Consider the following 27,457-nt stretch of genomic DNA (forward strand, 5'->3'; position numbering starts at 1 on the left):
TTCTTCATAATCCTCTTTTACAAATTATTTTTTTGTTTTGGTGTCTTAGTCTTTAGTTCTCTTTTCTCCACTTTGAATTGAACAGCAGTGGCAAACAGTTGTAAATAAAAACATTTGAGTAGGTATATATTTTTCACCCCATCATGTTCTCTTTCGGTATTACAAAGCATCATGTTAGTCTTTCCTTTCCTGTTCTGTTGCACAGTGATGTGCTAACAGCAACAAGTAAAGAAAGCAACTTTACTCCTTCTGAACAGCTAGCAAAATTTTCAAAGGGGCAAAGTGATTGTCCTTTTTGCAGGGCAAAGCACTATGGATAATATAAAGGGTCATTAATGTATAGAGATGGGAAAAGGTGGCATCAGACCTTGGAGTTCCCTCTTATAACAAAAGCACCCAAATGGCCAACAACTCTTGATGACATTTCAGCATTTCTAGCTAAGAATGGTTGATCTGACCACTTGAGATGGTGAGCTGCAGGCACTGGCTGTTGGGTTTACAAACTATTTTTGTCATAAGTATCTTTCCTTGTCTTCCAGAGCCACCTTGCTGTGCAGATGGAGAAGGGCGTTGGGACAATCTGTCACTAAATCATGCCCTTCCCCAAAATAGGAGAGAGGTATTTTCCATTCAGAAATCTGGATTTCCAAGTAAAAAGTTCTGGAATCTATTTTGGTTGAAGATAATTTTTGAAGTTGTATTATAACATGAATAGTATAAGGTGGTACTTATTGTGAACTAGTTAAGCATAATGTGGAGTTCAGCTTTGCCTTCTGGGCTCCGGCCTTTGACCCTTGGATGCACTTACATTGTCATTTTATATAGTTCAAGGAGGAAACACCTGCAGTTAATGTGAAACTTAGGCTTTCAGCTAAAAGATACATAGTCACTGTAACTGCATGACAGCTAAGCACTGTTGAAATGAGCTGAATAAACTCAAACAAGAGAAATACCCTGAAAGGAGGTGCACGTTTTCCCCATTTAAGTAAGCTACAGAGTGGCCTGGCTGGGAGCTGGGGGAATTACCATGAGGTATTGTGCAGAGGTAGCAGTACAAGACTGCTTTAATTTTCAGATATACAATTAGTTAAAATCAGAGCTGCAGGATGTGAATGCTGCCAGATGCAACTGCTCATTCCTGCAAGCTAGTCAGCATACAGGTGGAGATCTGGGGATTAATTCCCAACCCCACATCACAGCAGCTGCTTGGGGCACATAAGGAGCTGGCACTGCAGAGCTCTTGCACAGTCAGCATTGCCAGTCCAGAAGCAGCAGCCTCCCTCCTCTTCCTGCCTCTGGTTAAAAATACCCTTTGGATTTTTCATCTGCCTTTTGTTTAGACTTTTGCAGGAAGAAGCCATTTTGTGCTAGAACTTGTGGGGTTTTAAAACCAAACACCAAATATAGTAGCAAAATTGCAGTCAAATCCTACATGCTGGCAGTACTTCATGTAGCTTGTGTATCCTGTCATATGATCTAACTTGGTGAAAAAATAAACATGCTCAGCTGAAGCACATAGAAACTGAAAGTTTGCCTGAACACTGCTGCAACAAAGATTTTGTTATTTAATGCCACACTGAATATGTGCTGAAACGTTTTACTCATATTTATGTGTACTTTTTTCTCTAGTTATCTTTGGAAGGTGGATCTAATAGATTCACCTAGCTTCAGAGCAAAGTAGCATATAGGCCCTTTTGATGCAAAAAAATATTACAGAATTAATGACAATCATAAGGTTTGATAAAATGAAAAATTTTTCAATTGAAGGTGTTTCTACTATAAAAGAAAGGCCACGTCAGAGTGAACATATAGGCAGAATTCTGCTGAACACTTGCAAATTATGGGTACATATTTCTGAGCTGATTCCTGAGGCTTACTTTATAGCTGATGGAGAGAACTGGGAGCTCCTCTTGCCTGGAACAGATGTTAGCTGTACACCCACCAAAACGTGCTTTAAAAGTTCCTGCATTTTTCAGGGAGATTAAGCTAAGTCCTCTGTGTTCTAGAGGACTTAGCTTAATTTCCCTGGTTAGGTATTTTTACATGTATGTATATATGTATGTATGTATGTATGTATGTATGTATAGCTGCATCTGATATACGTAGCTCTCTAAACCTGAGAGAAATGTGTCCTGCATTTTCCCACAGTTTAGAAGAATTACAAGTATTTCAGTCAATATAGCCTCTTATTTTTAACAGTACGATCCTTGAAGAACTGATTTTAAAGGTCCAAAAAGGAAGCTCAGCCAGTAGGAATGGGAATCACAAAGGTCACCATGCAGGGTTGGGGGCATGCACACTAAGAAGCATCCAGCAGGAGCCCACAAAGAGGGAGTTACTCCCAAAACCTCCTCTTTCTCTGGGAGGCAGAACACCCGTGTTCACAGGGGTTCAGTTTTTGCACAAAGATCTGGTGCATCAATGTATGTTCTTACAAATCTCAGGGAACTGTGCTAGGTAATGTGACACTCAACTACTATTTATTTCTCTGTGCAGGTCATATAATTGTATGAGATGAGACTATAAATATGTTAGTTGATTATCTAAAGTCAGTTCAGAGTGGGGTTTTTATGCCTTGTAGGCTGTCTCATAATTCAGCTACAAATTATTTATTCTAGATAAGGTTTGAGATCACAGAAACTTATGATAATACAATAGTTCTTTGTACAGAGCAATCACACTCTGCTTTTACAAATTCACAAAATGTAGAAGCGTTTGCCTCATTTATAATGCTAGCCTTTCAATACAGACAGTTGGCTGCAGAATTAAACTCTTGATGGAATTAAGGAATCTAATATTCATATGCCTGTATTGTCAGTGGGAACAGATACGACTTACTTGCAAGAGAAATCATCGTGGTACTCATTGTGACTAATACAGTCTCAGCTTTTAAAATCTTCTGTGTGAATTCAGACCTTGTAAATCTGGATTCAACAGGTGCACCTCCTCCTCATCGATAAGAACAAGTGTGGCATTGTGTAATCAGTGCCCGGCAGCAATTGCACAGATGGATGGTGCCTCTCAGGAAAGCAATTACTGTCTGTTCTTCAAGCTTAGTTCTAAGGCAACCATCTCACAAAATGGGGGGCTTTGCCAGCTGACTTTTAATTAGCATTATTTCAGAAATGAAGAAAGATAGTGGGGAAACAAGTTACCAGATTGCTTTAATTGATGAAGCAAGCGAGTGCCCGATCTGGACCACTGGTGCAGAGTTAGTGTGAACTAACAAGACGTTTTACAATGTGAAGTCAAAATAAAGGTACATATGTTTCAGCTTTTCTTTACTTCCTGAAGAATGAGGAGAATCATGCCAACCAGTTGACTCACGGTCTTCTGGCATCATTGCTGTAATAGTTCAGATGATTTCCTGGTTCAGAAGACATGTGCAAAGACCCAAGACAAAGCTGAAGCTGTGTCCAAGTGACAGCTGTTCACAACTCTGAACCTCCCTGATTTACTTACTCTATCTTTAGCAGTTACAGATAATGGCAGAAATTTTCTCTGGTGCATATTCTTCACCATGCAAATTGCAGAGCACACTAGATAGCTGGAGGCATTTGCAAACTACCAAAATATTTTGCTCCAGTGCCACTATTTAAGTGTGAATGTGTTCATATGGTTTATACTTATATTTGTATTGACACTATGCTTCAGTTTAGCACAGTTCAGAATGGCTTTTAGTTTGCACTGAATGGAAATAAAAACACAAAGGGTAGATCCTGCTATAATAGGAAAGGCAGCTTTGGTACTGTCCTCTTGATCCCTGTCAATTACTTGGACCTTTGAGGAGCATGTGGTGTAACCAACCTCACCACACCACCTCCCCGTGGCTGGCCCTGTTGTGATAGCCCATTATCTTTCCTTGATCTACATTTTCATGGAACCATAGAATCAATTCAGTTGGAAAAGACCTTTGGGATCACCAAGTCCAACTTTTGACTAAATACCACCAGGTCAATTAGACCATGGCACTAAGTGCTATGTCCAATCTTTCTTTAAATACCTCCAGGGATGCTGATTCCAATGTTTAATCACTCCATTACCTTCCTGGGCAGCCAATTTCAATGTTTAATGACCCTTTCTGTGAAGAAATTCCTCCAAATATCCAACCTGAACGTTTTGTGTAAGGCAGCTTGAATACACTGAAATGTTCTGGCCTACATGCTGTACCTTTGGCCACTCTGCACTTTTTTTCTTGCCTCTCATGTTTGCACTCATCATGTGTCTAATCCCAATTCTTCTCAATTTAGGCTAGTGCATGTTAGTTGTTGGCTTGTTTGTATTTTTTTTTTTAAAGAATGGACACCAGTGGGTTTTCTTCTGCTATTCAGCAATCCTGAAATAAATAATCCGTCTTACTTGTAGCAGGTCCAGGTATTCAGGGCAATATTCAGCAGAATGTCTTTTTTGACTAGTCTCATGAAAATCTTTTACCTTATCAAAAATATGTTAGTTTAGTCCGAGACACATTGTGATAGACTGCTGCACTAGGGGTTTTTGTCCCAGATATATTTATATATTTTTTTAAATTTTAAAATATGTTCTGGACATGATTAAGGAATGTTTAAAATCTGACAGTGAACATAAACTGTAACTTCAATATGAATACATACTTTATGGCATGCATACAAACCAGGATTATATAAATATGTTGAGTCTTTTTAGGGATGTTAATAGCATGTAATGGATTTTTACCATTTAGATTTTTTGTAGTCAGTATTTTTTTAGTAGGTTTTAGCTCAAGACCTAGCCTGTGGCTCATAATGCCTACAAGCCAAAGGGAATAGAGACTGGCAGGAACCAAGGAGACTGGGTATCAGACCTGGTTACAGCAAAGTGTGAAATTCAGAGATAGCAAACTGAGAAAGGTAACACAGAAGATACCAGGGAGAAAACAAATTAAAAGCACCAATCTGCTAGTGTCATTTTTAAATGCAGCTATTTGAAGATATGTGCATGAGCTAATATGCAAATATTAATATAGTGAGAAATCAAGTGGGATGTCAACCATATGCCATCATATAAGAGGAGCCCAAAAGAACTTCCCAACCAAGCTTATTTCTGATTTTTCACAGAGCTGAAATGGGAGAATTTGATGTGTTTATCTCTAATTGAGTAAATTCACATGCAGCTATTGATAAACATTTAAAATCTGAGTAAGAAATTTTGGTGTTAATGTATCTGTCCATCTAACGGGACAAAGCTGCAGCACAAAAATCATGACATGATGTCATGTACATTATCACTACAAAACCAGGAAAACCTCAGTGTTCAATTTAAGAAAGAAGTTCTTAAATTCTACAATGACTTGCAAAGGACAGCACAGGAAATATGTCATTAAAGCAAACAGTTGCTACTGTATACAATTACAGGTTATTTTCTTTAATTCCTCCACTTAATCTGATGATGCATATAAAGATGGAGGGAGTTAATAGGTCAACATATCTTTTAAAAATTGCTGCAGCACAGAATGAGCTCCCATAGTATCAAATCATCAGGAGTGCAATTTCACATGCAAGAAACCACAGAATTTTTGTTTTAGAGAAAAAACCCTGTTCTATCATGAAACATGAGAGCTCAAATGATCCATTTGAATTATGCTTTATCAGACTAGTTTGCTCCTGCCAATTACACTTCCATGCTAATGCACAGCATGTTGGTAATCACCAGATTTTAGAAACATATTCCAGCATTGTAACATTTTAAATATCCATTCCAGTGCATGTTCAAAGGTGAATTTGAACTTTTCAGAGAACCCTTCACACACTCTGAGCTGCTGCCTGTTGAATTATTTACAGGGATTTCCTCAATTATAACAAGTTCTTGGAACCAATAATTTATATTTATCTAGCTCCTGAGTTTAAAATGTCTATGGGATACTAAATTGGTTTGGGTTTATTGTAAATCAGTGTTTTAAAAAGACATGGCTTGTTCATTAATGGTCCCTACCATTTCTAGTCAACTTCAATGATAAATAAAAAATGGATACTCATGGATCAGGTACTTTAGAAATACTGGACTATTTGGAAAGTAATTACTTCTTCCACAGTTTCTAATTTTAGAAAAGGTATATCAACACTGCCTTAAGTGGCTCTTGTAGCACACAGGGTATTTAATTTCTTTAAAATAAAAACTAGAATCTCAATAACATTTAAAATAATTTTTTAAAGTAAAAGCAAGTTTTAAAATATATTTGTAAAAAGAACTTTGCATGCTTCAGCCAGCGTTCAATCACTTCAGCTAGAACATTAGAAAATGATTACTCAAAAGGGAAATGAGTTATCACCTAACCTGAAAATACCAAAGTTAAACACTAAAACGAATGAATTTTTAACATTCTTTCAATTTTATATTTGAAACATAAGTAATCTGATGAAAATTACATTTACTCTGATAATATCAAATCGGAAGTTTTATGTTGGCTAAAGTCACCTTCACTAAATTATGCTAGATAGTCTGTTCCAGATTCTAGATGGGACTACAAGAGGCAACTTCACTGTCTTAAACAAGTTGATGGTCTCTAATACAAGGGCATGCATGGCTGCATAGAACTCAGGCCAAATATATGGAAGCTACATTTAGTTATGACTCACAGCATAGCCTCTATAATGAGATAATTCACACATAAAAACAAAACAAAACAAATCTGGCCCAGCCTGGTAGGTGTTCGTAGTTCCACATAGCCACCTACACCTGGTGGGGTGAAGGGAGAACAGAGATTGTGACCCAGTGGGGAATTCTCAACAAAATGAAGGACAAACACACGTCCAGAAATTATGGCAGCCCTTCAATGAAAGTCATGTGGACTGTAAAGCTGCCAAAAGGAGTCTCTTACCCATGACTACTTTGGTGAACTCTGAAAACTGTTTTGCATTACTTTAACTGAGGACCTAGTCAGAATAATTGCCATCAACTAAGATGGTGGTGACAGTACCAAACTACAGCTACTGTCACTGTTCTTCACACCAGCACCAGGAGCAGTAATTTTTACTATTATCAGTATTTCTTACCTTCCTGAGCCCCTAGAACTGCATTACTTATCACACAACTCTTGACAGAGCCATTGGTTCTATCTTCTTGCCCGCCTCCAGAACTGTTTTGGCTAGGGGCAAATTAGCTGTGCATAAGTTACATTTTCCCTTACCTGTTTCTGGTGTACAGCAAGCTGCCTCCCATTCTGGCCAAGTTCTTCTCACTCCAAAAAGCTGCCAACAAAACCATTAGACTCCACATGCAATTGGTAAAAATTAGTGTCTCCCTTCCACCTAGAAATTGTAATTTTGTATCACTAATTAAACAAAAACACTGAATACAGAACATGGAAAGTAAGTGTTATTTCTTTTTAGGTTTGAGAGTCCTCTGCTGTCCTGGCTGATCCTGATGGTAAGTCTGTCCATGTTCAATATTAAAATAAAAAGTAGTGATGTATGCTGATTATTATGGCAGGTAGATTGTCCAGTCCTCATTTTAATGGTCTCGTCTTGATTTCAATCACAGATGTGCCCCTGATAGAGGGAATCAGAAACCAGTGCTCACACCTTTATGACTTATCAGTACATCAGAATGCCAGGGTGGAAATACATACAGATTCTTCATTGCGCCAACTGTACATGTGCAGGCTCTTGACACAAACTTAGCAATGTAAATCCAGCTGTACAGATACAACATACTGTTCTGAAGCCTTATAAAAATACCAGTGCAACATAGAGCCATTTTACAAAACAATCATCTTTATAGAAAGGTATTTTAGTGGTATATGCTGAGGTAAATAATAAAACCAGACCCAAGAGAGGGCACGACCAGTGTTAAGGAGAATGCCGGATGAAATTTGGCCAAAAGCCTGTTTTATAAAAGCTAATATTTACCTACCAGTTAGGATCCCTGGTAAGGTGCTTATTGCTGTAATACTTCAATATTATTCTTCAGTTTACAAATTGAAAAATATATGAAATTAGATCTGTATGAATGTTACGTATTAGCTGTCACAAATTTAAAAAGGCATTGTACCAAGTTTTCTTAATCGTTTACTAACCAATTTGATTGTAGCAGGTAAATAAACTACAGCATACATTTTACCTGACACCATGCATCAAAATCACCATAAAAACTAAGTTTATCAAAGTCCAAGTCCACAAGGAAAACATGAAAAAGTGCAAATTATGTACCCAGTATTTCTGTCACAGCTGTTTTTCCTTAATATGGCATGAAAAAGGTTTACAGCATATATTAAGAAAATTCTTACAAGTGCTCACCTCAATGTTTATATATACAACATTTTGCTCAAAGTGCTCACTATATGAAAAAAACTGATTGGATAAAAATATTTAAACAGTGCTTTCTGAACGTTCAGGAAAAATTCATATAATACTTCAGTCCCATTTGTTTTCCTCTTCACTCAGTGCAATGAGATGCAGAAGTCACATCAACTTCAAGAAAACTTTGCTTGCCACATTGACAGAAAACCTCAGTTACAGTGGCATCCTTGGTGTCCCATTGGGAGTGGGTCTTTTATTTTTTTGCAGGTGGCTTTGATGTTTTCGAGATCTTACTACTTTCATTCTTACTTCAAATACTTCTTGTATGGCTTTTCGAAAACAATGGAAATTGTAGTCTATTAATCCTACAGAGACACAAATGTTTTACATATTAACAAAGATATTCATATAAATAAGGTAATGAAAACATTGCTTATATTCTGTGTTTAGTGAAATGCCATACTCTCCGTCTGGAGGTCACATTCAGTGAACTGTCCAGGAATTTTTTCTGTGCTAAGCAAAAGCACATTTGAGAAATACAAATAATTCAGTAAGTATTACAGCTTGATACAATGTTTGCTACTAAATATGCTTATAGGTTTTAAGATAAATCAAATAGAAGTTCATTGGCAGATAACAGATTGTTAATTTAATAAAGGGCTTTGAAGAAATGCTCAGTATACTAGAAGAAAAACTGAAATCTTCCATAAAATATGGTGTCATTTTGGAAATCTGCTTTACAGAATAACTGTGATAAAAATAGGTACCATCTATTAATCAAGAAATATTTGTTTTTTGACAATACATAAACTTTGAAATGGATACTTGATAGAACTATGACCAAATCTCAGCCAGTTGTATTTCATCTTACACTGTAATTAAACAGTAACACAATAGACATGCTGTTGGATTAGATACTTACATAGTAGGCAGATAACATTACTGTGTCAGTGGGCTGAATGTAATCCCACAGAAAAGCTGTAAAGCCATACTGGTAGTCAATTGGAAGACTTACTGAGTGCTACAATTCTGTAATACCACAATATAATTTTAGAATTTTGGTACTGAGCTCATGACCTCATTTAATATTAATGCCATAAGCTTTCTTAACTCAAATACTGCAGCATTTTCCACTTCAGTTTCCCTAATAGGAGATGCATATTTTTAAGTGGTTTAAATCCACCATGATACACTTTGGTTTTTATTTCCCAGAAATTGTTTTCCATCTCCTTGTAGTTCACACAAATTTACTTGGAATTCCTGAGGCACAAAAAGCTCATCTCCACTATAATACCAGAACAGTATTGCAGAAGAGTGAAGGCTAGAAGTGTCCCAACTATGCAGACACAACAACCTCACACAGTTATGGACAAACCCTAATGGATGTTTATTCAACATGGTGTCTTTCTGAAACAGTGCTGTTAGTAAGTATGCAGAAATAACACTTCTTATGTTTTCTACAGGAAGCAACTGTATCCAACATTCATATGCAATAAAGGTGGTAGGGTTATGGAAGAGACATTTGACCAGTTTAAGTTCTATCAAAAGCTCAACAGGCTGTCAAACAGCCCAGCAGACATGGTACAAGTGCTGTGTTCACAAATACACCAACACTGACTAGTGAAATTACTATCACAAGATGGGGCATACAAGCCCAGATGACAGCTTGCTCTTCTGCTGCTGAGTTTTGGTCTCAGGGCATGTCACAAAGACCAGCAACTCAGTGAACATTGTGCCAGTGAGCAGAGAGGTCATGAACTAAGGGTTCAGTATTGACTTTGACCAGGGTCAGAAAGATGACAGAAATTTTACGCACTTAAACTGCAAAATATTAAAGCACTCCTAATTAGGACTAGGTCCTAAATATGCCAGTTTTCAAAAGCCTCCTTTCCAGATATAAGAAAAGCAACAACATTCTACCAGTCAGTTTCAAAGTTTTTCCTTTGGTTATGGCAGGCAAGCTGTTCCAAATGTGTATGCTGGTGTCAACAGGTACAAATCAGTGTCAGTCAAGATAAACTGACACAGTCTGCAGTTGCAGGTGGAAGCTTTACTGCATTGGATGTAAACTTTCAAATGCTTTCATATCAGAAAGTTGTTAAATATGTTTATGATTTCATCCCATCTTAATGCCTGCACAAGTACTTTCATTCCTTTAAAAATGTTATGTAAGCTTTATCAAGCTGTACTTACCTCAATATTTACGATACAGTTAACTGTTACCAGCTAATGAAAACCTCAGTTATTCATTAACTCACTAATATAAGGGAAAATTAATGCAATACTAGAAAAGGGGAAAAATACCTTTTCTCTCAAAGCTTTCTTCTCTGACAAAACAAACAAGAGCGAGGAATTTTGTCACCTCTTTTAAATAAAGGACAGTTGTATTATTCAGTTTTATGATTGCCATTGATTCTTTGTCATAAGGAGTTCCAGTGCCATCATCTTTAAGCCTAAAGAGCAGTATTCAAACAAACAAGAAAAGATAAGACACCAGATTAGCTAACAAAAGTACTGCTATATAGCTTCTCTCACCAAAGATTCTCAAACTTTATGAAATCTTCATTTTAGGATTTCAGCAAGACTCTTCTTCAAACTACACACTAGTAAACTAAGAAGACAAAGAGATTAAATTATTTATCACATCACACAGCAAACCTTAGATCTGGGGCTAGAAATCAGATTGATTGCCAAGTTCCTGAACTGGAACCTTACTTTTTCCTCTGTAAGTTACCACCCATTTACCATAAGGCTGCTTTTCTTTTAATCGGTGTTTTATATTATGACTTATCCTAAACATGTGAAACAGTAGGTCTGTACTGATATCTCCAAACCCAGTAAACTTGCTTGAGTGGTAGCAGCTGACTGATAGTTTAAGACATCATGAGACTTTCCTCATGAGACGCTGGCTTTTGCAACATCATATTATGAAAAGAGATTTCTCATTCACAGATGCTGTGTCATGATGATCAGTTTTTGTACACTGTAACACTGTAATTTTATCCTCATTCCTGAATGCACACACAGATATTGTTAAATGGATAGTTATCACCAACCTCCCAGAACAATTAGTCTCGATAATATTTTAAAGTGGCAAGTTCCACTGAAGCTCCATGAACAGGGGACAAAAAATAAATTGTAATATTGTCTTTGTAGCTAAAAAATGGCAAGCAGATCTCTGGTAATAAATGCTAAATGGCTACACAACCGCAGCGCAAGAATGATATTTTGTAAATAAAAAGTTCCACAGGTGGTGTTGTACAGATAATTATTAAATGCACACTCTTTTGAACTACACAGCAGAATCCTTCTCTTTACAAAAATCAGCATGTTTTATTTTATACCTCTGTAAAACAAATTCTTACACAGTTACTCAAGTGATGACTCCAAAATCTGAGACACACGGTAGAATATGCAAACTTCAAAGATTTTATACAAACTTCAAAGATTTCTAAAATTTTTTTGTTTATTGTTCCAGTGCTTATTGCACATGTGCACCAGGACTCTCCCTTGTACCTCCTCTAAGAGTGCAAGAAGTCTGTCAGTGGGTACAAATGCAAAGCTAGCCCAGCCTACCACTCTCTAAGCATGTTGTGAATTGGCCTCCAAGTGTAAGCACCTTGGTGCACTAATTCTTAATGTGCCCCGCCTTTCCCAGGAATGGCTGGCATTACATTTGGCCAAGGGCCAAGCCACTGAACATATAACTTGCAAGGAGATGTACACACCAGCCCAGAAGGTTTCCACTTGCTAATGTACCAGAAGGGGAAATTGAAAAAAACACAGAAAGGTCCTGTAGGGAATAGAAGACAAACTGAAGTGAGAGTAAAACAACTCTCTGAGGCTATTAGAGGCTACTGGCTATTAAACAAAACTAAATATGGCCCCACTTCTTTTTAAAACAGTAAGCATCCTTCTGTTGATTTCATCCCTAGGGTACAAAAAGATGATGTTTCATTTTATTTTAGGTCGGTTTCTTCTGGCTTCTTCCTCCAAATAAAATTATTAGCATAGAAAGAGGAAGATTCTCACAAAAGAGACTGAACAGGGAACAATGCTTGTTGCTGGGAAGGATCAGTCCCTCAGAAGACAGCCGTTTTCTCCTTCCCTGTCCTGGCAAATTATCCATTCTCATTATTGCTTACACCTACATCACTGAAATTTTGAGGCTATTGAGATTCTCAGTACACAGCTTTATGGAAAACATTCACAATTTACTTACCCATATATACAAGAAATGTCAATCACAACATCTATCATATCACAGCAGAGCTCGTAAGTTTGCATATCCACTGGAGTGCTGTCTGTTGCAATATAGATCTTACTGACTACATCAAATAAAAATGCTTTTTCGATCCCAGAATTCTATTCAAGAGAAGAAAAAAAAAGAAAAATAAAGTAGAATCCATATTTTCAAATCAACCCCAAGTTTTTCTGTTCCCTTACTTGCCTTTTATACAAAAAGTCTAGGCTAAAGAAATTAAATTGCAATTAAGCTCATTCTGAAAGCACTGTACATACAGTACTGTTGTATTTGTAGCAAACCATAATGCTCACAAACCTTCCAACAGTTTCTGCCTCTGAGCAGACATAGTGCTGAGTAACACTCCCGAACTTCTTCACCTGGAGAGATTTCTTTTCAGTGGAAAATGAGGGTTCAAGATTTTCGTGTTTTAATTGTAGCAACAGACATAAAAGCAAGCTGTAATCTAGTTATTCTAATTGGGCATACAAGAAGATAAGAAAGAAGGGAAAGAAAATGCTGATGGACAAAGAAGACAGTATTGCTCAGGAACTGATTTCCAAGGAAATTAAGAAAATTTTTAATTGCAGTCTGTAGCTGTTCTACTGTCTGGTTCTGTAAAATATCTTTTAGGATCACAGGAGAGAGACCAGCGTTGTGATGGAGCCTTCAGGTTTCATGTAGTACCGGTAGTTAAAGCTATGTTTAAAATGCTAAAGCTTGCTAAAATGATGACAACTATGTTCCTGCCAAGCTGATTAAGACACTCTCCTTACTGGAGATGTATCATATTCACAGCTCTGAGAAGCTAGCCAGGAATGCTAGCTCTTACTCTTTGTGTAGATAAGGTAAACTGCCATAAGCCTCTGCTTCCTGGAAAAAAAAAAGTGTACTTCTTAACTGAAAACAGTAGCCTTGCAGGCTGACGTCAAAGGAGTACACCTGCACAGCTGTCCCAGCATGACAAAGGGCAATTTTTTTCCAGTGTTGCTAAAGCACAAGTTCTAAAATACTCTTCAGTATCTATCTATATGGGAAGACAAGCAATTTTCTCCATCCAATGGAACTGTCTCCATACATGGGACTCCCATTTTAACATGGTTTGGGACTGGTGCCACAGTAGTTCTGTAACCACCAAAAACCACACTGAAAGTCCCTAACAAGTTTTAATAGTTTAAGCTTCTTTTGTACAGTTACAGAACTTTTCCATTTTTTTTCCTTCTTTTCTAAGTCAACTATTTAACATATAGTTAAGTAACTAAAGTGATTCTCCTGCTTTCCATATTTCCTGAAATAGGCAGAAAAATTTCCAGCACTACATATGCTATTGAACAATGGCCAGCAGTATTTTGGGTATTTTCTTCTTAAAGAGGCGTCACTGTTTCATCACTACACACAGAGCTAAGGCTGCAAACATCCATTAGTAATAACAGAATATAGAGGTGAATTTATTGTATTTCATAATGGAAAAGACTGAGTGGCCTCTTTCAGTTAATCAGTAATAAAAAAATATTAAAAACAAAGGGACCTCTAAACATCCCTTTCAGCATACAGGGTTCTATGAGTTTGTGTTCTTTGAGCACAAAGAACAAAAATGTATGCATATTTATGCTGTTTGTTCTGGCCACATATGGGAGTTCTGTAATTTTATTTTTCAAATAGTAATTCTGACAGCACATCACACAGTTCAACAGATGCTGTCAAATAAGATTAATTACAAGAATCTTTTGAAATATCATGTAAGTACATAGCTGTAACTCATTGCCAAAACTGTACTTGAAAATACAAGTCATTTCAGACAGAAGCTGACACTTGAGCCCTGCAGTGTCATTCCTGAGAAGTCAATCACACAGTTTTGTATTACAAAAAGAGATACATAGCAACAATTTCAGCTGTACAAGTAAGATGCACTTTAAATTATTAAGATGCCAGTGACAATACAGTAACATTTAACAGTGAGAAGTGATTTTTTTTATCTCATTGCTCCAGGTGTTGCAGCCTGCCTGTACTTGCAGTGACAGTTCAGAAAGTTTTCTGAACTTTTGCCATGAACATCTTGAGACATTTTGCCATGCCAGCAGTTACACCTGCTGGTTAAGGGCAGAAATTGGTCTTTTAACTTAAACTATGCTTGTTTTCAATTGCAACTGATCCATTGTGGTAGACCTGCTGAGAAACTGCACATATCTGCTTCTTCAGAACTTTGTATGGTGATAGAAACCTCTGTGAAATGGTAGGATGGACTCCCAGGAGTAGTCACCACTAAATTTACCCACACGCCTTCAAATATTTCATTTGGCAGGATTTTTAATACAACTGTAACCGAAAAGTCAAAGGATTTCCAGGATCTTATGTCAAAAATTCCCAGAATTTTTGTGTGGAAACTACTCAACACTCCACCCTCCACCTGCTACCCCTAGCCCACAAAAAGACCCCAAACAGAAATTGTAGAAACAATAATAACAAGTCATAGAAAAAACAGGAAAAGGTGGATAAAAAGTACTGTTCAAAGAGACATTACATCATTACTGCTTAGGGAAAATTACAATAAGAGATCAACTGTTTCTGTTACTGGAGCTGGTGGGTTCCTTACTGAATGAAAGGCTGCCATTGCTTAATGAAAGCAGGATCTGAATAAACACCAGTTCTCTCTGACGCAACCTACAGTCTGCAGAGAAGATGCAACATGTGCTAAAGGCACTCTGAATCAATGTAAGAATATTCCATGGTTAATCTGACCAAAAGAGTCATTGTGAAAAATCTGCAATGAATATATGAGATTTTATTTTGGATAGGTAAAAACCATGAGGTACTTGAAATTCAAACCATGTTTCTCAGCTATATGGGGTGTGATGATGTAGAAGACAGTTTCTATTACTTAAATAGAATGGGTTAAGTAAAAGTGGTAGCATTCCTCCAATTCCTAGGATAGGTAAGCAAGCCTATCTTTTTCTATCTTTAATGTATGAAAGTAAGCCAGAATTTGGCCCTAAAAAGCAACTCTCAAAAGAACTTAAGAGGATATTGCCAGTCACAACCAGTTAGTAATGAATTTTGGACAATTATTTAAAGAGGCTTTACATCACACAGCAGATTTCATGAATTAATTTTTATCACTACATTTGAATTTGCAGATTACAAAATTTAAATAATTATCAAATCGATATATTGTTTTATTTTTACTATAATAATTGTTTGTCTTAATACATACTTTTTAATATCCCTCAAAACAAACCAAACAACCCTCAAATGAAAATATGCCTTCCCATGTCACACAACTTAATTGGTTGATAAGGCCACAGTAATTAAGAAACAGGCATCCTTCTATATGAAGCTGGTAAGTCAGGTAAGATTAATGTGGATTTTTAGTGCCAGTTATTTAATGAATTACAGGCCATTACATTAAAGAATGCAGAAGCAGTATTATACACTGATGGTTCCTCAAACATGCTGACACACTGTGGCATTATAAACTTGGGAAAAAACCTGCTGTGAACTTAAAAGTGATTGCAGAACTATTCTTGTAATCATCAGCTTTTTGTGTTGGAAGCCTCCATGGCATAAATGAAAGCACTTCCTTGTGAATGCTGCTGCAAACTCAAAAGTAGAACATGAAAACACCAACGCCCTGATATCCAACACATTGGCTTCCTGAGGTAAGGCGTGACCAAAATCCATGCCAAAATTTGTTGTTACTAAGTTGCCAAGGTAAAGATGCACCCCCCAACTTACTGTATGAGGGAGAATGATGCTTAATCTTCCTGTGGCTGCAAATAATCATTCCGAGTCTCTCTATCTACAGACAGAAGATACTTGTAAAAACAGCAACCATGCTGAGGACATAGTGATGCAGCTACACATGGCCCCGGGTCATTTAGAAACTGGAGCAAAGAAACAGTTCGAGACTTTCCCCATACTGAACAGGGGAAACAGCACACCTCCCTCACTTTTCTGGACATCCCATTTATTTGAAATACTTTTTCTTCCTTACAAACTATACCTAATATTGTAGGTGTGATTGAGCTGGGTGTTCAGACACACAAGCAACTGTCATCAGTCATTCAGGAAGCTGCCTGTGCTCAGTTCATGTGGAGATTCTGTACAAACCCTTCATCAACTCCAAACAGTGAGGAGACTCCATACAGAGATCTAACTCACAGAGTGACTGGAGTGGCTCTGGCACAGGGAAGACTATTATTCAGCCAGCTTTCTCTGTAAGACTGTGTGCCAAAACCACTATCTAATTGCTCTAATTTTATCTTATTATTATCTAATAATATTTTATTATTATCTAATAATATCAACAGGCTGTTGAATGATATTAAATAATTTCTTATGTCAAAATCGCAAAAAGACACAACAAAGTATCTTGCTTGGAAATTGAAGCTTCAGAAATTAAGAGCTAGATGCTAAGCACATAATTAGAATATTGTGAGAAAGGGTGCAGTTTTCAGAGCCATTAGGACCTGATATAACAACCACTAAAATAGGGAGTTTCCCCTTTTCACAACCTACTCACTGTGCTCCCCTTCACTCGCTGCTCCATGTTTCCATCTCTTACCTTGTGCCAGAACAAGAGCATGTTGGGCTCATCCATCACCTGCTTTTAACTAAATTAAACAGTGCATAAATGCATGGTATAGTAACCCCATGAGGGAACAGATGAGTGTCAGAACCAGTAGAAAGGAAAGGAAGGGATCAGACATACAGGAAGAGTGGAGCAAGCAATCTCTTCCACAGTGGTAACAAACCACTAGATATACAAAACTCTCTAACTGGCCTTCAGAGTAACTATGGAAGCAGTGAAAGTTGTGGTGGACTCTGTCTAAAAATTTCACAGCATAAGAAGATTTTCTTAAGCTCGGTAAACATCCAATACAAAGTAAAATTAATTCTGGGAAGCACTACAGACAGCTCCCCATATGAGGTCAGACTAGATTATGTTCCTTTAAATATTTATTCATACAAGGTTTAAGTGCAACTTCAACAAATACATGCAACACAGACTTTTGCAACATTCAGATTGATGTTTTGAGCAGAAAAGTGACGGCTGCTACCCCACTTTACGTGACTCAGGTAATACTCTGAGTATCTCAGCAGCTTATCAATGCTGTTTAATAGACATGGAGGTGATGCCAAGCTGCATGGAGGTGCATTTCAACTAAGTTCTAATAATTTCTCTGAGAATTCACACTGCGCATGATCTCTAAGAAGGCAGTGAACAGAGTATCTGAACATGCATGTTGGACACAGCCAGATCTACAGACAAAGGACATAGTAAGTACTTACTGAAATAAAGATGTTAAGCAGGTTTTCCAGTGTTGGGAGCTGTGGAATCAGTTTCTGTACCACTTTGCTAAATGCTTCAAATATAGAATGATCATATATGCTTGTCAGATAAAAGCTGGAAAAAAATGTCACCACATTTTCCTTTTAGCCACATACTGTGAACATGATGTACCTTTCATAATATGAGTGAAATTAAAATATTGTCAGACATTAAGTGCCTACACTAATGCAATTATCCCCTGTGATCAAAAGTCATGATATGATTGAAACACAGGACTAAATCTCTATATTAAAGAGCCCCCCAGCCTTGACAGTGAAACCTATAACGCAATGTAGAACTTTTTAATGCAACTCCCATGCTGGTATTCTTACGAAAATATTTATCAAATTTCAGGAGAGGAGTATTACTGAGTATGCCTATTGTGATCTACTTTTTGAAAGCTGTGGACCCATTTATCAGTGCAGTGATGCAGTCAAGTAGTTAAGAGCACTAAAGAGCTGGCATGTTCATGGAGCAGGCCTCTCTTTGCAATATATTTGTACTTGGCTTTCAAGTGCTAAGAAAGCCATGACAACTTGATGTCCTCTGGTTCCCAGTCAGCTAAATCCACTGCTTGTCACCATTTGCTACAGTAACCCATTTTACCAGAAGACACAAGTCAAAGATACAGCACAGGTCTTCCCAAGCAGCTCCAAGCAGTCTGCAGCAGTGAGGACGAGTGACTGGGAGGGGACCATGTGGCACAGAGCTTTCAAAAAAGGCAAAAGTGATGTGGTGGCATATACACTCCATGGCCTGGAACTCTACTGGTTGTTGTCACTGTCCAAGCCAACTTATTTCAAGACAGCAACTGCAGCAAAACCTGATAGGATTCTGGCATGTTTGTCTGGCATCTGTTATTAAGCAGCTCTCCATCTTTCCCTTCAAGACAGCAATCAGAAATAGGATACTTTGGCTCAGGTCAAATGCACTATCTCTAATTATCCCTTTCCTTCATATATCAAAAGCATGTTGCCCGCTACTTCAAGAGGGCAGACAATGGTAACTTGTCAAATATGCTGCTCTCTTCTTTAGCATTCTCTGCACAGCAACTTTTCTCACCTGAGGTGGATCTTCTCCAATCCTGCATCTGCAAGATCATCATTTGCCCTCTGGTGAATATCCCTCTGTGTTTCAATCTTATGATCATCAGATAAACCATCCACTTTATGGATAAAGATTTCAAAGTTGATATCTGGATTCACTTTATAGGCTCTGGTCACAGTAAGATGCAGCCGAGCTAATGCTTCCATATAATCATCCTAATAAAGGAAAAAGAAGAACTACAATTTAGGAAGGTATTTAAAAATATATATATTATATTTTGTGATACTTATTTTTAAATAGTACTACAGCTCAACAACAGCTTGATTTTTTTTAATGTTTTATAAGTAGAACCCTGAGCCTACATCCAGCATGTGCACCAATCTCATGCTGTCAGCACTTAGGAATCTGAGCAAGAACCTTGAGATGTTAAAACAAATTAGTTAACTTCCAAACACACTGCAGAGAGAGATTAAAAATAGCCAAGCAGCTCTTCAAGTTGTAATGACTTCTTTTTAATGTGTGTTTGTGATGTAGATTATTTATTTGCTTTGAAAAAAACTGTGCTTTCCAACCCATTTGTCTATTGCTGAAGAAAGAAAAAAAAAATAGCCCCTTTTTTTACCTGAGAATCAATAACAAATATCAGTGCTCCAGTGCCTCTGAAAATCATCTCATAATCAAACGTAGGGTCAAAGAAGTCAATTTGCCCAGGAAAATCCCATATCTGAAAGTTGACAAAGGAGCTGTTGGAAACATCCTCTCTGCAGATCTTGTTTGTGCTCTCCAAGAAGAGAGTCTCATTCGGCGACATTTTGTGAAAGACAACTTTCTGAATGGAAGACTTTCCACTTCTTCTCAATCCCATGAGCAGGATTCTTGGCTTAACTTCAGTACTGAAGGGATCATTGAAATCCAAAACTGAATAAAATCACACAAAAAGAAAAGGAATATACTATGGCAATATAATTAGTAACTGCCAGATAACATGCATTTGATATTTATTTTCATAAATTTTTATTTTAATTTATGCAAATGTTACCAATGTTTAAGCTTAGAGAGCAGTGTTATAGGCATTTTGACTTGAATTATTTGCCCCTGAGGGTATACTATCAGAAAATTTACTTCTCACCTCCAAGACAGAAACTGCAGAAATTGTATGTGAAAAGTCTGTTATCACATATAGACATCTTTAAATGCCTAATTTTATTCTAATTAACACTATGCCACATATATTCTCCTTTAAAAGAGTATCATCTGATAATAAATACCCCTTTGCAGCAGATAGGTACATCACTATGCTGGAAGAACAGAGTAAGACTCTGTTAAGTACCTCTGCAGGATCGTTCTACCTGAGGGCTTCCTTTCTCTAAAATCAATCAACAAATAAATAAATTAATAAATGAAATCATACATGCAAGGAGCTACAGGAAGAGATCAACTCAGCAGACACACAGTGATTCTATGTTGCTTACAGTACTGAGCTCATGAGGAGTCCTTTTCTAAGGTGCTTAGGATTTCACCTGCTGCTCAGTAATTTGTGTTACAATCTGTAAAGGTTTGTTTATCCAATAAATAAGATTACAGCATATCATCTGCCTATTTGCAAAACAAAGCCTGGGAACACAGGGGTTTCATTGTGTTACCTACCCCAGTTTGAAACTGGAACTACTTTTTCTGGTGCTGATGCAGTTATATCAGCATCAGGTAGTTCCAAGAGTAAACTATGCTGTTATATCTGTAGGGACATGAATATATAGCTATCCATTCCTGTAGGCTTTAGCTTCAGGTATCTCTAATCAAAACACCCAAAGCAGTCTGAATTGCTGCATTTAGTTGGCCTAGAACTTTGAAATGTCCTTTGGTGCTGAGGTGAAAGGGCACTGCCCTTATATGTAAAATGCTCTGAAACATCTCTATGACTCTGCCATGTCAAACATAAGTAGGGCAAAATAAAAGAGTTGTCAGTGCTAAATCCACAGAGTACAACTCAGTATTTTAAACCTGACCTCTGTGTCAGTGTGTTAAACCTGACCACACAACAGGCTAAACATACTATCCAGTGAGGTTTGGTAGACCTTCTCCTATCCACTGAACTACAGACTATTCAGATTATACTTCATAGCACAACATAATTGCATTTCTTTTTCTTTTTTCTGTTGGGATAAGTTTTGAATTGCAAAACTTATCTGGCACACATTCATATGCATCATTCTTGAATGTGCCCTGCATACGTGGTCAGCTTTACTCCCAAAATATGAAAATCCAAAACAAGAAACTTCAGTAACAATTCAAACCTGCCAATTTATTACATAGTCTTATCAGCCAAAAAAAGACGGAAAGCTTAAAGGAATTCTTTGCCTAGGGGCATGTTTTGCACCCAGGGGTGGTGACCACATCTTGTGCCTTCTTGTGTGCCTGAAGCCTCACTCACAGCTTTCAGAAACGCAGGGGCAGAGTATGTCTGCCAGGAGGGTACAGAACCTTGTCCAGGTCTCTTTGTGCCTCCCAAATTTGAGTGAGAGAGAAGTAGGGCTTCTGAAACTGACAGTATTGCAGTGTTAGCAGAAAACATCTCCTGGCACCATCTACTGGCTTGTGAGAGGTTGTACCATTCAGTGCAGGTCCGTGTCACCAGTGACTGACAGAAGTTTTCAACCCATTATGGGAGGGATCCTGTCTATTTCAAATACAATTGAAAGTGGTAATTGGCATGTATTACCACTTACTGTGGTCTTACCAATTATCACACATGAACACTGCCAGGCAGGAGTAGTGCACAGGGGAAATGCTTTCAGGCAGAGCAGGCATAAGTAACTGTAAGAATCTCATCCTGTAAACACAGCAATGGCCACTTCTGATGGTCTACACACAACAAATTTAGGAAGTAAGAAACTGAGGTCAGCATGCTCCTCTACTCTTCCCATCAGCTTGAACAGAGGTAGTACCTCCTGTGGCTAGGAGAAACATGTGCCTACAATACTTCACACCTCCAGAAGAATAATAAACACCTGCACTAAGATGATGTAAGGTATTTTATGTCTTGTCAATAAACCAAATATACAAGATTTAATGGTGTATCCTTCATCTCACTCCTTTATTTTTTTTTTTTTTTTGCCATCAGAAGAGAAAATAATTTATTCAAAGCTTTATAAAGACTTTATAAAAGCATGTAAAGAACAGTCTTCAAGTTGAGGCTTTATTGCATGTTAAAAAAAAAATAAAAAGCCTCCCATTTGCTCTGTATGCAACTGAACTTACAAAGTCTCATCTAACATGGATTAGTACTTTGTGTCCCCTTCCTCTTCCCACCACAATAACACCAACTTCCTCCCATATGTCTTATGACATCTCCTCCAAATAATAGATATGACATGCTGTGGCTGATCTGGAGCTCAGCACATTTCAGTTGGCTAGTCTGTGTACACCCGTCTGCCAGCTGCTACCACAGTGAACACACAAAACTGCTCACTTGTCCCTCTGAGGACGCTTCATTTAGCTTTCTCCTCTTTTCTGAATGCCAGTTTTCCTCAAACTTGTGGGAACTTAATAACCTTTCGGTCATCTTTTGTTCAGATTTGGTTGAAGGTAGATTGCATTTTCCAAGATTCTCACCATTGATGAGACAACCAGAGGACAAGCTACATACCTAACTCCTTTTTCTTTGAGAAACAAGCTAAAAACCTGCACATATCTGAAGAAATCTTTTAAACAATTTGGGAGTTTTTACATTGTGGTATTAAATTATTCCAGGCTGTTAGATTTGTACTGATTATAATGCTTAATAGAAGGAAATAGCTTTCTATTAAAGCCATACTAAAAAAAAAATACAGTTGCAACTGCAAGCAGAATTAAGGATGAGAAGAATGATGACCAGCTCTTCTGCTAGTAAGACTGTTACTTAGCTTTTGAAATCCTGCCAGTTCAAAGACAGGGAAATGTAAGAGTATCATCCAAACCTGACGAGATAGCAAGGCTTCTACAGCACTTCCCTCTCAGAGAGAGTTAAGAGATTACCTTATATGTAAAGGAATTGGACGATGCATTGCCTGCCCACATTCCTTTGCAGGAGTACATGACAACTCCTTTTTTAATTTGCTACAGAAATGCCAGTAGATGTATCACTGCAACTTCCCAGACTAGGTTACTGAGTGAGATCATAATATGCCCAAGAGAAACACTAAACTCTTCTCTGTTCTATAACGGGAAAGATAATCTTCCCTCTTGTGAGATGCAACACATTTCCTGCTTCATTCACTTTTGCAAAGAGTAAATGTTGTAAAATGCCAGACTCTAATGCATATCAACAGCCCTTCATATTTCAGCTTTTCTAAGCAGCCATAAAAACAGAAGCCACACTGGTAAGAGGCCATTCCTTTGAAGTATTCACAAATTTAATTCAACAAACCTAAAAGCACTTTCACAGAAAAGCACTCAATTCATCACAAAACTTCTGTTAACTGCAGCTGTGTCCTTGACTATGGAGTGTGTTTTGCAAGCATTGCAACATGCAGAAGAGCACAGCTCTGAGGAGGTGAGAACCGCCACGTAGCAGTCCCGACCTGTCTCCCCAGTACACAATGAATACTTCAGTATCTCCTTTATGCTATTAGATATCTAGAGATAACTAAAATAGTTTTTGAAGCCCATCCTGAATTCCAAATCAATTGCAATTAATTGTCAAAGCAGGTGACTACCCGTGCTTTGTGGGAGTATGGGATGGGGATGCCACTTTCTGTACATCCCACCAGCTTTCAAACATCCAAATAAACCATCACAGCTCATCTGTTCAAGTAACATAAAACCAAAAGGAATTATTTTGCTCATGTTACCATCTGCAAGGTAACAAGTCTCTGAGTCTAGTTTTGAACTAATACAGCTAATGATGATTTTTTTCCCCCACTAATTCAGTTATATTAAGTTTTAACCATTTCTGTGTAAAGGAGAGGTAGCAGTCACAAACTTTCTGCTCTTACCTTCAAACCCATTAATCCTGTAGCATTTCCAGTACTGCTGTGACTGTGGTATTTGTAGCACTTTGGATTGCTGTCAAGACAATGCCCTTACAAAACACATGCAATGAACAAATTCAATGCTAACCCATGTCCTGAGACTAAAGAGTTAACAGAAAAAGCTAGTATACAATGAATAAGGATGTTCAGCTACTGTGGGTTCATACACATTGCAGAAACACCTGGTGGAAGGAAATTCCTGTGGCTACAGAAAAGTCTCAGAAGTATCTTTTCCAGAAGACCAGGTTCCATGCTGCCACAAGTGCAGCACTCTGCAGTTACCACTCTGCAGTGGTATGTCTTAAAGCCACTTCCTTGGACACTCTGCAGAGGACTTTCCTGCTTCTAAAGACTTTCTAATTGCATCTATAAAAAATATGATTATGCTTTATGTAAATTTAAGTGTTTTAAGGTGTCTGAATATGACCCTAAGTGTAAACGAAAGACAATGATTTCAGCACTGAAGCTGGAGACACAAACCCAGTATAGGGTGAGGGATGACAAATAAGAAGTTCTGAAATCTTCTTCATGCTTACAAGAAGAAATTATTCTTTTACTTTTAAGCCTAGCTTCTCTCTTCACTATTAACAGCCATGCATTGAAGCTATTCTTCTTATAGTGCCTTTTTCATTCTGACTGACACTGACACTGAATTTTGGACTACTTGCTGTACAGAGCCAGGAAAAGAGGACAAAAAAAAGGGGGAAAGCCCCCTGCCCTGCAGCCCTGTGTTACACAAAATGCAGATCCAAATCCCAATCCCCTCTATTTCAGATGTTGTCTCCCTCTTTCTCCAAAGAATTCAAAATGAAACAAAAAACCAGGGAATCTGGACAGTTAGAATGGGTTTTGTTTTAATTCTGTGTAAAACAGTCCCTTTATGGACTGTCTTCTCCTGCTATTCAGGATGTAAAGGCTCTTTTCTGTTAAGTACAATATTCTGGTGTTACTATAAAGAAGCAATTGCAATTTTTAGCAGTCTAACAAGTTCCTATTCAAAAATATCCAAAAGAATTTGTCTGAAGACAATATATGGCTTACTTCTACAGAAAATACTAAGTTAGTGTAGCACTAAAGAAACACATTAAAATTTATTCTCTTTGCATCAAAAATAAGACAATTCTTTAGCAGGTTCAAGTAAGACTTTATTTAGTCTCATTTATAGCTCTTATAGTCTAACATTCCTATAGCTTTTAACCATGAAGGCTTATAGTCAAAGCACTGACCTTCCTCCACTCCCCAAAATTACATTAGTCAATGCAGCACCTCCCATGGCAGCCTAGAGGACCGGGCCTTTAAGGAGAAGGGTTCTGCACGCTAATATTGAAGTAGACTTTAAACATGTGGCCTTTTATTATGCTCTTATAAAAAAGCACTTCTTTTTTATCCTGTGATACTGAGAGTTCTCCAAGCTCCTTTGTGAAATATGTCTCAGAAGAATGAATTCAGGCTCTGAATGAACGCAACAGGCTCTGAGCTGGCATTTCCTTTTTCTACTGAATGAGACTGCTTTTCCTGGTAAGCCCGTCCTTCTCAGCATCACCATCCATCCTGACACGGACATGCAGTGAGTAAGGCGGCTCCTCACAAGCACAGACAGACGGACATTTAGCAGAGCCTGCCACTGTGGGACTGACACTCGCAGCTGCGGAGCAGCCCCGGACACAGAGCTGCGTGTGGCCGCTGCCTTTTATAGCGCGACACCCAACCCCCCACTCCTTGGCACTCTCGGGTCACATCATCAAGCTGTGGCCTCTAATAACTAATAACTCTCACCCCAGACTTGAATACTGATGAGAAATTACACACACACACACTTTGCCTGCACTCCCTTTGCCTCCTCTCTTTCCCAACGCTTCCTGCTACCTGTCAGCCTTGCCCTGCTCCTTCCTCAGAGCCTCCCGCACCCTCTGACCCACCGAGCACCCTGTCTCCGTCCCGGCTTCCCATGGCCACCTCCGCAGCATCCTCGCTCCGCCCGGCCTCCCAGTGCCCAACCCCGTCCCCAGCTGGGCCTGCCCTCCTTCTGGACGCCTCGTCTTTCCCCGCACCGCTGTCCCCGGCTCCCCTCGTGCCCCAAACCCCGCGGGGAGCCTCGCCTCCTCCCTGACCCACATCCGCGGGCCGCCAAACCTCACCTCCTGGCGGCGGCCCCGCGTCCCCCGCCCCCGTCCCGGCCTCACCCCGGCCCCCGCCCCGCCTCACTGCACACCCGCACTCGTTGCCGGCCGCTGCTCCGCAGCCCCCCCCGAGCCCGGCGCTGCCCCTCGGCTCCCCGGGAGCAGCCCCAGCCCCAGCCCCCGCCCCCGCACCCCGCGGCCGCCGCCCCGCCGCCCCCGGTGCCGCTGCGGCCGCCGCGGGCGGCACTCACTCACACGCCTCATCGCCGCCGCTCTCCGCGTCGCCGTCCGAGAAGGACTCGGCCCCGTCGGCGTAGCCCGCCAAGCCCACGATCTCCTCCTCCTCTTCCTCCTCCTCGTCCCCCTCTTCCTCCTCCGGCAGCTTCCTCGGCACCTGGCTCATGCCGGCCGCGCTCCTGGCGGGGCTGGGCGGCCCCTCTGCCTGCGGCAGGCTCGGGGCGCGGGGGGCGCAGGTCCCGCGCTGGCGCCGCGCCCGCCGCCGCCGCTCCCCTCCTTCCCCCCGCACGGCGCTGGCGGAGCGCGGCGCAGCTGCCGGCGGGGCGGGCGGGGAGGCGGCGTGACCCGCGTCACCTGACGCGCCCGGTCACGGGCCGCCGGGGCCTCCGCGCCCGCCCGGGCCCGCTCCGAGCCTGGCCGTGCCGCTGGCACCCAGCGCCGGCGGGCACTGCCCGGCGCTGCGGGCTCACCGGCGGGTCCGAGCGCCGCCGCCGCTCGCCCGGCCCTGCTGTCCCGAGAGACACCCGTGGGAGCGGTGCACACGCGAGGCGCCGCTCCTGGCGTGCGGGGCGCCGCGGTGGGCGAGCGGAGTGGCCAGGTGTGCCCGGCTGCAGCACCAGATGGCACCTGGCGTTTCTATTACAAGCATCCCTGCTCAGAATCCTTACAGTCACAGAATCAAATAGGTTGGAAAAGACCTATGGTATCATCGAGTCCAACCTATGACTGAACACCATGTCAGCTACACTGTGGCACTACGTGCCGCTTCCAGTCTTTCCTTAAACACCTCCGGCGACTCCACCACCTCCCTGGACAGTCCATTCTGAATCTAATCACCCTCTCTGTGAAGATTTTGTGCCTAATCTAGAACCTAAATCCCCCCTGAGGCAGCTTAAGTCTATGTGTTCTCCTCCTGTCACTGGTTGCCAGGGAGAAGACTCTGACCCCTATCTGTGTACAACCTCCTTTCAGTCAGTCTGAAGGGAATGGTAAGGTTTCCCCTGAGCCTCCTCTTCTTGGTCATGTCCTGCAACCTCATCCTGCACAAACTCCAAAGACAGACATGGAACTCTCCTGCATCATCTGTGCACACTTTCAGCATGTGGAAGACTCTGGGACATGGGTAGGACAAGTGTGTGCTTGGTGCTGCTCAGCTCTCCCATCTGCCAAGCGCTGCCTGCTGCCCTGTCCCATGCTCTTTCCATGCTGACTGTCAT

The 27,457-nt window shown here is 39.8% G+C and overlaps 1 protein-coding gene across 1 annotated transcript; it reads right to left on the minus strand.

Annotated features, from left to right (window-relative positions):
* Nucleotides 1-7,310: 7,310 nt before the first annotated feature.
* RRAGD (Ras related GTP binding D) lies at nucleotides 7,311-26,581 on the minus strand. Its single transcript, XM_030267575.4, has 7 exons — nucleotides 26,259-26,581; nucleotides 19,497-19,792; nucleotides 18,890-19,089; nucleotides 17,788-17,902; nucleotides 12,478-12,620; nucleotides 10,560-10,708; nucleotides 7,311-8,620 (listed from the first exon to the last, which is right to left on the minus strand). Exons 1-7 carry the CDS (start codon nucleotides 26,404-26,406, stop codon nucleotides 8,469-8,471), a joined length of 1,203 nt encoding a protein of 400 aa, XP_030123435.1. The 5' UTR covers nucleotides 26,407-26,581; the 3' UTR covers nucleotides 7,311-8,468.
* Between the last annotated feature and the right edge of the window lie 876 nt (nucleotides 26,582-27,457).

The sequence above is a fragment of the Taeniopygia guttata genome, chromosome 3 (assembly GCF_048771995.1).
Source record: "Taeniopygia guttata chromosome 3, bTaeGut7.mat, whole genome shotgun sequence".
NCBI classification, from domain to species: domain Eukaryota; kingdom Metazoa; phylum Chordata; class Aves; order Passeriformes; family Estrildidae; genus Taeniopygia; species Taeniopygia guttata.